The 12,639-nt window shown below is 34.1% G+C and overlaps 2 protein-coding genes across 2 annotated transcripts; both read right to left on the bottom strand.

Moving 5' to 3' along the window:
- Window positions 1-3,269: 3,269 nt before the first annotated feature.
- LOC141662131 (BTB/POZ domain-containing protein At3g49900-like) lies at window positions 3,270-7,235 on the bottom strand. The gene is made up of 4 exons (XM_074469179.1): window positions 6,897-7,235; window positions 6,064-6,133; window positions 4,452-4,982; window positions 3,270-4,270 (listed from the first exon to the last, which is right to left on the bottom strand). The coding sequence occupies exons 1-4, from the start codon at window positions 7,109-7,111 to the stop codon at window positions 3,536-3,538; spliced, it is 1,551 nt and encodes a 516-aa protein (XP_074325280.1). The 5' UTR covers window positions 7,112-7,235; the 3' UTR covers window positions 3,270-3,535.
- An 805-nt stretch (window positions 7,236-8,040) lies between these two features.
- LOC141662130 (mitochondrial outer membrane protein porin 2-like) lies at window positions 8,041-11,454 on the bottom strand. Its single transcript, XM_074469178.1, has 6 exons — window positions 11,254-11,454; window positions 11,091-11,158; window positions 9,363-9,473; window positions 9,171-9,257; window positions 8,863-9,074; window positions 8,041-8,573 (listed from the first exon to the last, which is right to left on the bottom strand). The coding sequence occupies exons 1-6, from the start codon at window positions 11,300-11,302 to the stop codon at window positions 8,267-8,269; spliced, it is 834 nt and encodes a 277-aa protein (XP_074325279.1). The 5' UTR covers window positions 11,303-11,454; the 3' UTR covers window positions 8,041-8,266.
- Window positions 11,455-12,639: the final 1,185 nt, after the last annotated feature.

Below are 12,639 nucleotides of genomic sequence, written 5' to 3'. Positions count from 1 at the left end.
AAAAAAATTATAACTCAACCCTATTATATGACTCATGGGTTGGGTCAGGTAGGGTATGTTGAATGAGTTGAATAAAAATAATAGTAGACAATAAAAAAATGCTACATACAAGAAATAAATGATCGTTCAAATTATTACTGTTATATTAAAATAAGTATAAAGATATTTTATACCGCAAATATAAAGTTAAAAATAAACACAACTCTCGAAAAAATAAGTGGAAAGTTAAAATACGGTCTTGATTCAAGAAACATAAATTCTTAATTTCACCACCTATCAAAATTTACTTTTAGTCTGCATAAATATATGATAAGTATAATACTATTACCAATCAAATTGGTTTAATATAATGGTTTGTGAAAGCACCTTGTTATAGTGCAGCTCATTGTACGCTTCATATTATCCGCGTTCAATTCAATTTAAAAAGTTTAGTCCAAAATTATGATTAAATTTAAAATATATTGTTGTTATTAGTTCATTTGTCTAGTGCCTGCATAGTTAGTTATGAGTAAAAGCAAATGTAATTGGTTGTGACTGAAATCAAAATAGGTTGGGAGTCAATAATATATAATGGAAATGAGTTGAGAATTAAGAATTAGATATTGGGTTGGGTTTTAAAAAGTTAAAATCCGATTCAACCCAATATAATCGGCCCAACAAAAATCTGGCCCAACGAAAATCTAACCCAATTAATCCATGGATTTGGATAGTTAAGTTTGGTCTGCCCAATTAAGCCTTGGTTTGAACGGGTTTGCTAACCCATGAGCAGCCCTAATCTGGAGTCTAAAAGCTGCTCCAAAGGTAAGGCATTTTCTCTGAAAATTATGTAGAGAAACTTTATCGTCAAGAGCACTTCTTATGAAATTCCATTTGATAGAAAATGCGGGTTGTCCTTGAGGGGAGACAGAGGAAGAAACGAGTACCTATTCGAAAATAATCTATTCGAGTGTGCGTGTGTGAAAGAGTTACAGAAGAACAATGATTGTGAGGGATTATTAGTGCCTGGGGAAATTGGATATGAGTGATCTTTTGGTAAAATGGAAGAAGGTTGATGCAAAGAAAAAATAACGACCTGCTTATTTCACTTAATTTGTGTATGTGGACACTGGACGCCGAGAAATCTGAAGATCTTTGCCATTATTTAATTTTATAAAAAATAAAAAAAAACCAAATAAATAATCCATATTTATCTATAAATAAATAGGTAGATTGCTGATGATAAAAGGAGGAAGAACTTGAATGACAAACTTCCAAAACTGGCATTAATAGTCCTCTCGTAAGATACCATAGAAAAAACGGAAAGTAAGATATATAGAACTTACAAAGTCTTAGCAAAAAAGGTTCAAGATAAAAAAAACTGAAGGGTGATCATGGCAATGGTGTTGACAATGGTTGTGAACGGTATATATACCATCTGGGGGCTCATGGAACAGCGTTTGAACTCGGTGTTTGATGTCGTGGCCTCGTCTTTCAGGTCTTTCACCATGGCTCTTGCTTTCTGCTACGACAATATCATGTATAGTCACCCTACTGATTCCACCATCAGTACTTTACTAGCTTGATCATCATGCTGTACTATCTTTTCTATCATTTGTGTTGCTGCTATGTATTTTATCCTGTAATTTGTAATCGATATAATGCAAACTTCTTCTTGTACTAAGCAAGTGATTCTTGCAAACTACTTCTTCTACTACGCAGTGTTCTTTTGTTATATATAAGGTGTGTCGTGTTTTGGTAAGATTGTTCAAGGCGAAGAACTTAGTAATGATCCTCAATAAGATTGATGATTGTGATTGGAAAGCCTCGGGTGATTTTGGTTTTTGAGTGTGTAAAAAATAGAGATTTTACATGAAGTTGAGATAAGCATGTTGAACAGTCTTGACTCTGCAACATTCTTGTTTTACATTCCATAGTAATGGATCTGTTGTTCAATCGTCAATGTTACACGATCACGTACTTGTATTGACTGCTGTTTGTGCAGCATATCCACATTGAAACAGAAATAAGCACTCCAGCATTTGTGAAAAGCTTTGCTTGCCTCGGTGATATTTTAACATCCTCAGACATGATTAGAGGGAAGGGATTGACAACTCGTCCCATCAATCCTCAAATGTTACCAGATGAAGGTCGCTGTTTAAATCATGCCTAGCACTATCACCATCGAGGGTGAAGGTCAATCTACGTGTCAAATTTCAGATACTAAGCACTACTAACAGGCCTGAGCACAAGCTAAAGTGCTTTTTCTTGAAAGCACTACTAACAAAAGTTTAACGCTGCTGAAAGCCTGAACTGATAAAAAGTTTATCTCTGCTGAAAGTGCGATATACAATAAGCATTCCAGCCAGGACTTTCCGGTATAGAATTCAGAACTCCTCGTGTTTTACACATCAGTTGTATTCCATTGAAGTATGCATTAGCGACGCTTGTAGTGACAGCAATTTGAACCACCGTTTACTGTGCGCACAGAACCACACATTTCAACATCAACATGTGAATGTATGTATTATTCTCTTAGTCATGGCTCATATCAATCTGTACTTGTGATTACAGCATATTTTCTCTAAATTCTATTCGATAACGTGTTTCTCGTCAATGGAAGTAAAAGAAATTCCTTAATTTGCTTTTTTCACTTGTCCACAAACCACAGCTAAAAAGTTCAATGACAGAAGAATATTTGTAAAATTAAAGTATGGTAAATTGACTCGAGCCAAATCAGAAAGATAAACAAATTCTCCTGAGATTTCTTATTTCTTATCAGAGACAGACAAATAACTTAGACTGATTGAAATGCTGGGCAAAAGATAAAAATTTCCATCTTAATAACTGATAAGTGATTTGACACAGATTTTTTGGTGAAGCAACATCTGCCTATCAATTTTCTCCACTAAGCACTTAAAGCCATACAATTTTTCTAGCTTTTCTACTTAACTTCCCTTTGTAAATCCCACTCCTCAAAAATCAGATTAGTAATTTAACTTGGCATGTATTGGCCAAAGTTGACACTATTAGTGCTATAGAATTTGCACAACAAAGGTGGAGATAGTACACAACTACTACTTGTAGTGTAGATATAGTAGATCAAGATAAGGATATTTCTAGCTATTAGCAGTGTCCGAACTGAATCCTTCATCAGTTCCAGACAGCTTTCATACCCGGGTTTGAATCCTGACTGTAGAGTAAGCGGAAGATAAGTTCATGTACCATGTGGACAAGGGGAAAAATCAACTACTTGTTTACTTCTGCAATCGTTATTCTGGGAACAAATGAAGGGAAAAAATTTGAAAATGGCTATTAATCAACAACGTAGGCTGGGCTAAATGTAAATTCTGACTCCTTTGTACAAGGAGGAAAGAGATGAACAAAATGTAAAAGTTTGGGTGCATAAAGCTTCAAACTCTACTACCTAGACTGAATCTGTCTCAAGCAATTACTTGCACAACACAACTACGTACCAAACAATATTGTAATAATTTAATAAGAAGGGGAAAAGAAGAGGAAGCTCGGCAATTTACTGATGAATAGGCAAATTATTTAATCACATTGGTATCTCGAAGCTTTTATATTCACCTTTTCTTCCTATGCCTCCTCCATCCACTTTGCTTTCACCACTCATCTGGGAACTATTCTTCTTATTAGAGGTCCCTACTTTGAACGCGCTCTTCAATCCATTCATCAACCTTCTTCCAAGATTTTTCTGTTCAGCCTTGGTGATGTCACTACTACCGGTGCTGTTGTGATCATCAACCCAACTTTGTTCCTCATCTGAAATTTTCCTCTCTTTACTTCTAAAACTCCGATAACTTGAGGCAGAAACTGATCCTCTTTGTCCTCTCTCCACCTTCCTCCCCAGCCTAAAGCTTGCGGATCTACCAGAATCAATCTGATTACTTTTTACCACTGCGTTATCTTGAACAACTTGCCTCATTACACTTAGTTCCTTCTCCAGGCTTTGAATGCGTGAGCTTGTGGCATCCATTGCTGATTTTAACTGAGCCACTTGGCGTAGTGCGGCATCACGCTGGAGTAATGCACCCAGGGTATCTGCATCTGGACTCTCATATTGAGTTTTCTTGATGTCGTAATTGTTTGCAGCAGAAATGACTGTGCGACGGGTGTTCAGCTGCCCAATGAACATTGCCTGAACCACAAACCTTAATGGTAGTCTTGGATTTTGAACTGCATGCATGAGGAGCTGAGGGGATAGAATGTTGCAGTCTATGTAATTACATATCCCCATCTTCTGTTCATCTGTTATGTTCCCAGTATACTCCTACAGGAAAAATTGTTTGTATGTTTATATAAAGGATTCAAATCCCCAAACCCCAACAAAAAGGTTTTATCATATTTTCAATTTTCCTCTCCTCTAAAAAATTGAAATATTTTAAATTGCACCAAAAAAAAAAGACAACAGCAAATTGATCCAAAAGATTCTGTATAAGATAAATGTATACCTTGAAATAAAGATCAACGATTCGGTATAATAAGTCCTGACCCTTGGTCCTGGTAAACTTCTTGTACAAGGATTCTGCAATCAATCGAAAATCTTCACAGTTCACTGTTTTAAGATCTCGAAGATAATTTCCGATGTTATCTCCCTCATCTACTAAAGCCAATGCTTCAATATATTTGCTCACAAGATTAACTGCCGTTTCCGCCTCAGGCATCTGTGAAAGACAGGACCGTAAAACTATGGACGCATATTCTTTGTTAACAGCGATGGCTCTTTGGAAATAGTCTTCTGTCTTCTGCAGCAGATTATCGCCTTTGGTGGCTCCATTTTCTACATTCGACATTTCCAGCAACTCCGCTGCAATTCGGAGAGCAGCAACATTGACGGGAGTAATGACAATGGCTCCACTGTAACAGTAATCTGCTACGACTTCAAATGTTTTGGCTGTTATTTTTAACGGAGGGGAAATGGTTATTCGGGATGATTCTTTCAGCAGCCGTTTCAGGTAATTACTCTTGGAGGTTAGAGGTTCCTATGAAGAAGCAGATTAGTCATACATCATATAAATCAATGTTTATACAGAGAAAAGTTACAGTAGTCAATATTAATTTTACTTTTAATACCACTAACTTTATATTTGCATTCCTTTCACCTTTAGCTGACAGTTTATATGTCCTACACAGCTAGATATGGCAGCTTTTCATGATAGCTGTAGCCTGTAGGATCATCCTTCAGAAATTACAAGATTTAGCTTAAAACATTCTTTAACTTGCCAACTTATACTTAAGATGTTGTACAACATATGTGTATCAGCAATTGTAGTCTATACATTTTAGTCTGTTTATATGAATCAGCCTTGCCTAATCAGGAACACCTTGATATTATTCATAAGCCGCAGGCTCCTGCCATTTAATTCTTTCAAGAGCTCACCCAATATGTCCAACTAAAGATATCAACTTTTATAAAAGTAAAGCGTTTTGGGCCTAAAGTTTCCAAAATAAACAAATAATCATTTGCTTTTATATAAAAATTGTGAATTAAAAATGTGTTTGTATATGTTGACAGTAGAAACAGGGTAAAAGTTCCAGATATTCTACTTAGACCAGTTAAATTTAAAACATTGGCACTTTGTGTCATGATAGTTCGTTTTACACACTAAAAATGCCACAGTTCAAAACATTGTCGAAACTTGGCCAAGAAAAGAACTTTGGTAAATTACCTGTTAGAGCTGCATTGTAAGTGCATCAGAGAGTTTGGCACACTACCTGTTATACATCTATGTGATATGCGAAATCCTCACAATATGCACTTATTGTGCTATTTCGGTATGAAGCTAAACAAAGTTTGGTAAAAAAAAATCTTTTTGTTAACTTGGGGGCGAACATTGCAAGGTAGACTGCAAGGTAGACATGTATGATAGGCATATAATCATCAGATGTTCAGATCCAAAATAAGTGAATGATCACATACAATAATCTTCAGCTATTATAAATTGGACTCACTCAGATGATCTGATCGAAAATAAGTGAATGATCACATACAATATCTTGAGCTATTCTAAGCTGGACACATTTCTTGAGATTGTGTAAGTGATAGTAGACAAAGTTACATACCTTGTGCAAGCAAAAACAGGAACCTTGAACATGTATTTCAACATCAGTTTCTTGCTCCTTTTCCATTGACCTGCACAAAGGAGTAAATTCACAGAATTATATAGTGTGGGAGAACTAGGTTGTCTAATATTACCATAATAATTTCATCTTATCCAAAGAAAGCTGGTCTTTGACCAGTATCATTCAACCATATCAATTAACTAAATATTTATCAATTAACTATCAAAATTTATCGATTTAAATTTTGGCAAGTATAAAAGTAAAATAATGTTTAAAATTGTGTTCTTCACTATTCTAGATTTTTTGTACATGTCATGTTTGTAAATTATCATCACAAAAAATTGGCATGACCTACTTTTCCCAAAGAAATTTCTAAAAATAGCATACAAACAAAATGGATAAGTGAGTCACTAACACACTCAAAATTATGATAACAAGATATGCAACACTCAAATTATTCAATTTCTTGTTGAAATACTATAGATCTTCTAATAATTCTGAGACAAAATCTTCAAACGATTTTATTTTAAATCATTCTCACATAACATATGATATGAATACTAATGTGAACATCTTTCAAATTTGGACTTATTTATATCAATAAGTCAATAACACAATTTCATTACGGATCATTATAGCATAAAGTCCAAAATAGTTCTGGACCTTTCCAAATTTAGATTATAAACTTTAATAAATATTTTATTTTGAAAAATGCCAGAGTCCGCACAACGGTTGCTAAAACCGTTTCCGAATGCTTAGTTGTTAGTAATATATTTGTGCCGGATACGAGGGTGATTTTTAGTGGCAAAGAAAAAGAGAGAGGAGAAACATACCATGCCTTAACAGCAAACTGGAGGGAAGTGGGAGGGGAGGTGGTGATCGAATCAGAAAGCGAAGGGGTGGAATTAGAGTAATCTTCTTCTTCTTCTTCTTCGTCATCTTCTTCGTGTTCTAATTCCTCTTCATAAATAGTTTCGACAGCCCCCAAGTGTGGCCAGCTCCTACGCATGCTGATTCCAGGGGAGTGTAGTGCTGATTTTTCTACCATAGAGTTATTTAATTAATTCATTTGTTTAGGAGATCGAGGAGGAGGTGAAAGGAATGAAGATTTTGTCTGAGAGAATTGTAGTAGTTAGAGTAATAAAAACACATTAAAACCTCAAAGCTAGAAGGAATAAATGCATTGCAAGAATTGGGATTGAAGTGGATTGAGGGGGTTACAATTGGTATCTCTATGGTTTTTGGTAAGTGCATTCACTGCATGCATGTGAGTATTCATTAATGCCACCCTTATTCATTGCTCTACCTTCCCCCTCTAATATCCCCCTCTTCTTTTGAATTTTAAATAATTTTTACTGCTCGATTTTATACATGACAAATGGTACGGTCCTTAAACGGTTTCCGAATACTGATGTGAAAAATACGTAGATTTTTTTATAATGAAATGACATCCTTATGCATATATGTGCACACTCAAATTAAAATATAACAAATGCCATATCATATTATTCGAGAAAAAATTGAAGAAACTGATTTGAGATACTTAACGCTACTCTTTCTACATTCCTTTCTTTGAGTATCTAATTGATTTTCCAAAATGTCATTTTTAAATTATGATTTATTTTTTCTGGACATAAAACAAATATTTTTGCATTTTCTTCTTACAAAAGCATATCCTAGCCCATCTGATTGGGGATTTTCTTCTTTTTGTTAATTTTAAAACAATTCCACCAGGAATTTTCATTATGTTTAATAATGTAAAAAAACTCATTATTTTTTCTCAATATTAGATAGCAAAAAAATTGATGTTACGAATTTGACTAGCAATGAAAGGAAGTAGGGAGAATAAGAAACAAAAAAAGAGAAATTCAACAACATGAGCCAGTAGAACGGAGAGAGGGATGCAATGTACAAGCCAAAACTACTAAGGTCTAAGGGGAAATAAATTAAAGTGAGAACACAGCATAAATCAAAGGCTTAAAATCGAAGTAAATTTGCATATATCTCAAATGCCTCAGGCAAGGAAAAAACAGAAGCAAGAAATTACAAAAGGTTCATGGTATGAATTACTAAGGCAACATATCCATAATAACCGAGAACCTATAAAGAAATGTATATGCCTGACTATTTATTGCATGCTCTCTTTAAGAGCTCCCCGAACAAAAAATGCAAGCAAAAAAAAGACACTCGGCAATAAATCACATCAAGGTTTCAAAGCAAGGGCCAGACCAAACTTTGGAGTCTTGTCCAATGCCTGGGTGTCAAACTCGCTAGCAAGGCTCAACATGGATTTTGGGATGACCTCGTGCTGCAAGAGCACTCCGAGCTTCCCGTGATTGTTAAGCTTGGCTTTTACAGTTGTAAGGCTGTCAACTGCATATAACCCTCCAACTGTAAATGTGTTTTCATTTGTTGAAAACCTTCTACTAATCTCCCCAACAGCGGCACTCCTTTTCAAAGAATCTAAATGGTGCACATATGATGCCTTTATTGAGTCTCCTTTGTCACCCCTAAATGAGAATGAAAGAGCAACATAATAAAGACAAGCCACTTAACTTCTCCGGAAAAGGTTATTATCATAACAGGAAGGGGTATACAACACAATGACATCATCTAAACCATTTAACTTTGCCGATTGCAATATCATGACAGTACTATTCGACTTACAAGAGACCAATGTGACATACTAATATATAAATTCTATTTGCTAAAAATATAACGGGACTATTAAAAAACAGAATTTTCTGGTTCAAAATTGTAATGTTAAATAATGCAGTCCACAATGCAATAGTTACTTACAAAATTATTGAAGCACAAGCATCCGGTTTTGTGATAGTTATGCCGGCGGTATATTTTGTCAGCTTGCCGGAAGAAGTCTCGTAACCAGCTTCTGCACCAAAGGCAAATGTAGGGGTGCCAATGGTAGCTGAAAGATCAACTGCAGGGGTCTTTTGATTCAGCGCAACTGCAGTTGTGAAGGTTGCATGATGATGGAAGTACTGAACTTCTAGCTGCACAGACAAAACATATAATTTGTCAAACTAACTTCTCCATGGAAAATTATAAATTGTAAAATTTTACTAGCTTGAACTTGCACAAACATCTACCTTTCCAGAGTTGTAATCAGGAAGCTTAAACGAAGCAATAGTTTTTGTTGATGGAACAATGTCCGTAAAGGTTAAAGTTGTCGCGATCTAAACACAACACAACAGAGTAGAAAATAAGAAGATTAATATGTGTAAAACATAATACCTTGATATACATATGAGTAATATATACACTACTAGTTAGACACCTACATTTGATTCTGTATCAAATTTGATATTGATTAGTGCATTATTGTATTTATACATTGCTGCGACATCTCCGGTTGATAGTCCTCCTTTCTTCACTGCACTAGAAGTCAGTACCTAAAAACAAAAATAGAAGGGCAAACTTTTCAGATAGAATCATGACCACAAGGTGTCCTTGTAGACAAATATATTTGTCTTAACTGCATACCAAAGGGACAAAACAAAAAGAAACATCGTAAAAACAATTAATACAATTAATACGACTATGTCAACAAGTTGAGGCAAGTTGACGGGGTGACTAGTCGTTACCTAGTCGACAAGTAAAAAATCATTAACCAAATACCATAATTCGTATATTTATGTGCAATAGTAGAAAAACACTTCATCATACCATAAATTAACAAAATAGTCCGGAAGCTAACATATTTTTATTATAATGAAATGGAATCAAATGATGTCATCAACTTTTAAATCTTCATTTGCCTCATAGTCACTACACTGTATCATGATGACTACAATTAGATGATAAATATAATGTACTTCTATCCTTGCAAAATACAGTAAAACATGTATGAATTAATAACCTCAGTACTAACAAATTTTATTAATTTATCGAGATCATCAATTTATGGAGCTTAAATATAAATTATCTCTACTTTTTTTGGAACATGAGTTGCATTAAAAATATTTTTTTTTGACAATAGTTATATCGAAAATATTAAGTGATCGTGCGTTATTTATTTATCAAGGTTCTGCTGTGAATGATCAATTGCCTTCATAAGGTTTGTTTTGAAGGGGCAGTTTTCACATCTGAGGTAAACAAAGGTAACAGTCCATATTCATAGTGATAAACAAAGGAATGTAAGTAATATACTACAGTGATAGGAAGAAAAAATCAAATGAAAAGTATGATTTTTTACACACGGAACAACACAAACATGTTCGGATGGCCCCACAGGGGTGTTGGAAAGAGCATGTGATAAAAAAAAACTTAGACACACAGGTTTTAACAAATAATTTTCTCTTAAATACTCATCATCCTTGTGCTAAATTGACTATCTTAAGATAACACCAAAACTATAACGCATACCTACTCTAGTAAAAAATGTAAATCTGCTAGAAATGCCTAATTATTGCATCACCACGACCTCGATGATTATGCTAAATATCATAAAATGTTTCCTAAACCCTTCCCGTCATTTATTGCATATTGTGTTTCCTTGTAAATTAAAATGAAAAGGCTGTTGAGAGGAAACGTCTGAAATCCTTATAAGATGGAATCTGAGTATCCTTCCCTCAAACCCTACAATTCTAATTATATTTTTTATACATTTAAGCTGTACGAAACAAATTATAATTCTTATACATATGTTGTACTCCTTCCTCAACTCCACTAAATGGACATGGACTTTGACTTTTTAAGACCCGGCCTAAAATACAAATCTGACATCAACTCCGTTCAAATTTGTTTGAAACAAATTTAGTGATTATTAGTCATCTTTAACTAAATCCAATACTTCAATTCAGGAAATATCAAATCAAAAACATCTAAATATACATAATCAACATATAAATGAATCGTAAAAATACATCTACCCATCAATTTTCACAATTCACATAATAGTGATACTTAAAATAACATATATACTATTAGGTTAACGAGCGATATAACAATAAAGCAAGCAAAACTGACATAAAAGTAAGTAAAAATCGAAGATCAGTTAAGATGCATACCACACCGGTGTCACTAGCGGTGGAAACGGAGAACTTCTGATCGGAGACATAGTCTCTAGTTAGCAGATCTACAACGCAAAATAAACAATTAAGATTTTTATAATTAATAAAAATGAAAAGTGAAAAAGATGAAAGGGGGATCGAGGAAAGGAGAAATATGAACCGGTGGCTTTTCTGCCGATGTCTAAGAAGAGACCAGGTCCTTTGCTCATGGTTGGGAGGAAGATAGTGAATTAGGAGGAAGAAAAGTTGTTAGTTTTATCTCCTGGATCGACTTGGACAGGGTTAATTAGTGATCCAGGGGGGCTCTGGTGTGGTGTGGTTCGCTCCAAGATCCAGTTCCAGCCTACGAATCGGATGCCTCCACAAACATACAATAATCGATTAATTATAAATTAATAACCCACCATAAATTACTTCCTTCGTACCAATTTACTTATTTTGTTTGACTTTTCTGATTCAAATTGACTAAACTTTGATTATAAATAAAAATTTATTTTTTTATTATTTTAAAAAAATAAAAAAATATAGATTAAAGTAGATTAAACATACTTTTGCATGATATACTTTTTATAAATATTTTTAATAATATATTATGTGAAAAATTCAGACAAAATTGAGTCAATTTGATTATAAAAAATCAAACAGGACAAATAAATTGGGATGTAGGGAGTACGAATAATTTGAGGGAATTGTTATTTTCATTGCATATTTTTATTTTAATAAAAAAAATGTGTAAAAATTTAAATTACCTTTAATTTTTCAAGAGTCGTTTTTGTTATACATGGGATAGTCTTATCTTTTCACTCATTATTTGTTTTAAAAATAAAAAATAGTGTTCATCCGCTATTCTTCGCGTGCGCACTGGGTAAACCCCACCTGCAAGCCACGTGAACAAAGGTAAACCGCATTTTAAGCGAAAGACTCTGACTCAGGAAATATAATCATAAATTTTCCTCCCGTGTGATTCGAACCTGTGACCAAGATAGTTATCCCCACTTTAATCAACTCAACCGACCCTTACGGGCAAATGGGAATTAATAAATAGTAAATTATATCGGGTACCTTCTATTATATATTACAAACCCCCTATATTACATATGATCATTCTCCTATTATTGTTACTAAGTGCTAACATTCATTCCTCTTTATATTCATATATAAAACTCGAAGTTACGCTATACATTCATCACGGGGAGGGTTCGTTCAAAAGAGTGATCTCAACATATCTTAAAGAGTTTAACATAAATATGAATGAAATTAAAAGTATATTTTTTTAGGAGAGTTTATTTTTGACACATTTATAAAGTGTGATATGATAGATAATAACTTATCAGAATGCTTTAATAATTGGATTGTGGACAAGAGCGGCGCCACAGCCAAGCTGGGTTAGGCGGTAGCCTAGGTTAAAAAAAATATTCAATTTTTTTTATAACTCAGTTCATATATTTTAGAATTATCCTGGAGGAATTAGCCCAACTTTGAATTATTTTTATGTTATTCTGCTATTTCTTGGCGGCCATTGATGCTACTGATTTGCTCATGCAGA

The sequence above is a fragment of the Apium graveolens genome, chromosome 5 (genome assembly GCF_009905375.1).
Source record: "Apium graveolens cultivar Ventura chromosome 5, ASM990537v1, whole genome shotgun sequence".
NCBI lineage: Eukaryota > Viridiplantae > Streptophyta > Magnoliopsida > Apiales > Apiaceae > Apium > Apium graveolens.
This window is presented reverse-complemented; position numbering and strand designations above follow the sequence as displayed.

Coding starts and splice junctions, on each gene's coding strand:
- LOC141662131 (XM_074469179.1), bottom strand. CDS start 7,111: ATGGTAGAAAAATCAGCACTACACTCCCCTGGAATCAGCATGCGTAGG. Junction 6,134..6,896: donor CAGTTTGCTGTTAAGGCATG/GTATGTTTCTCC, acceptor TCCTTTGTGCAG/GTCAATGGAAAAGGAGCAAG. Junction 4,983..6,063: donor CCTGTTTTTGCTTGCACAAG/GTATGTAACTTT, acceptor GCTTCTTCATAG/GAACCTCTAACCTCCAAGAG.
- LOC141662130 (XM_074469178.1), bottom strand. CDS start 11,302: ATGAGCAAAGGACCTGGTCTCTTCTTAGACATCGGCAGAAAAGCCACC. Junction 9,075..9,170: donor CTGATTACAACTCTGGAAAG/GTAGATGTTTGT, acceptor TTGTCTGTGCAG/CTAGAAGTTCAGTACTTCCA. Junction 8,574..8,862: donor GCTTGTGCTTCAATAATTTT/GTAAGTAACTAT, acceptor ATTCTCATTTAG/GGGTGACAAAGGAGACTCAA.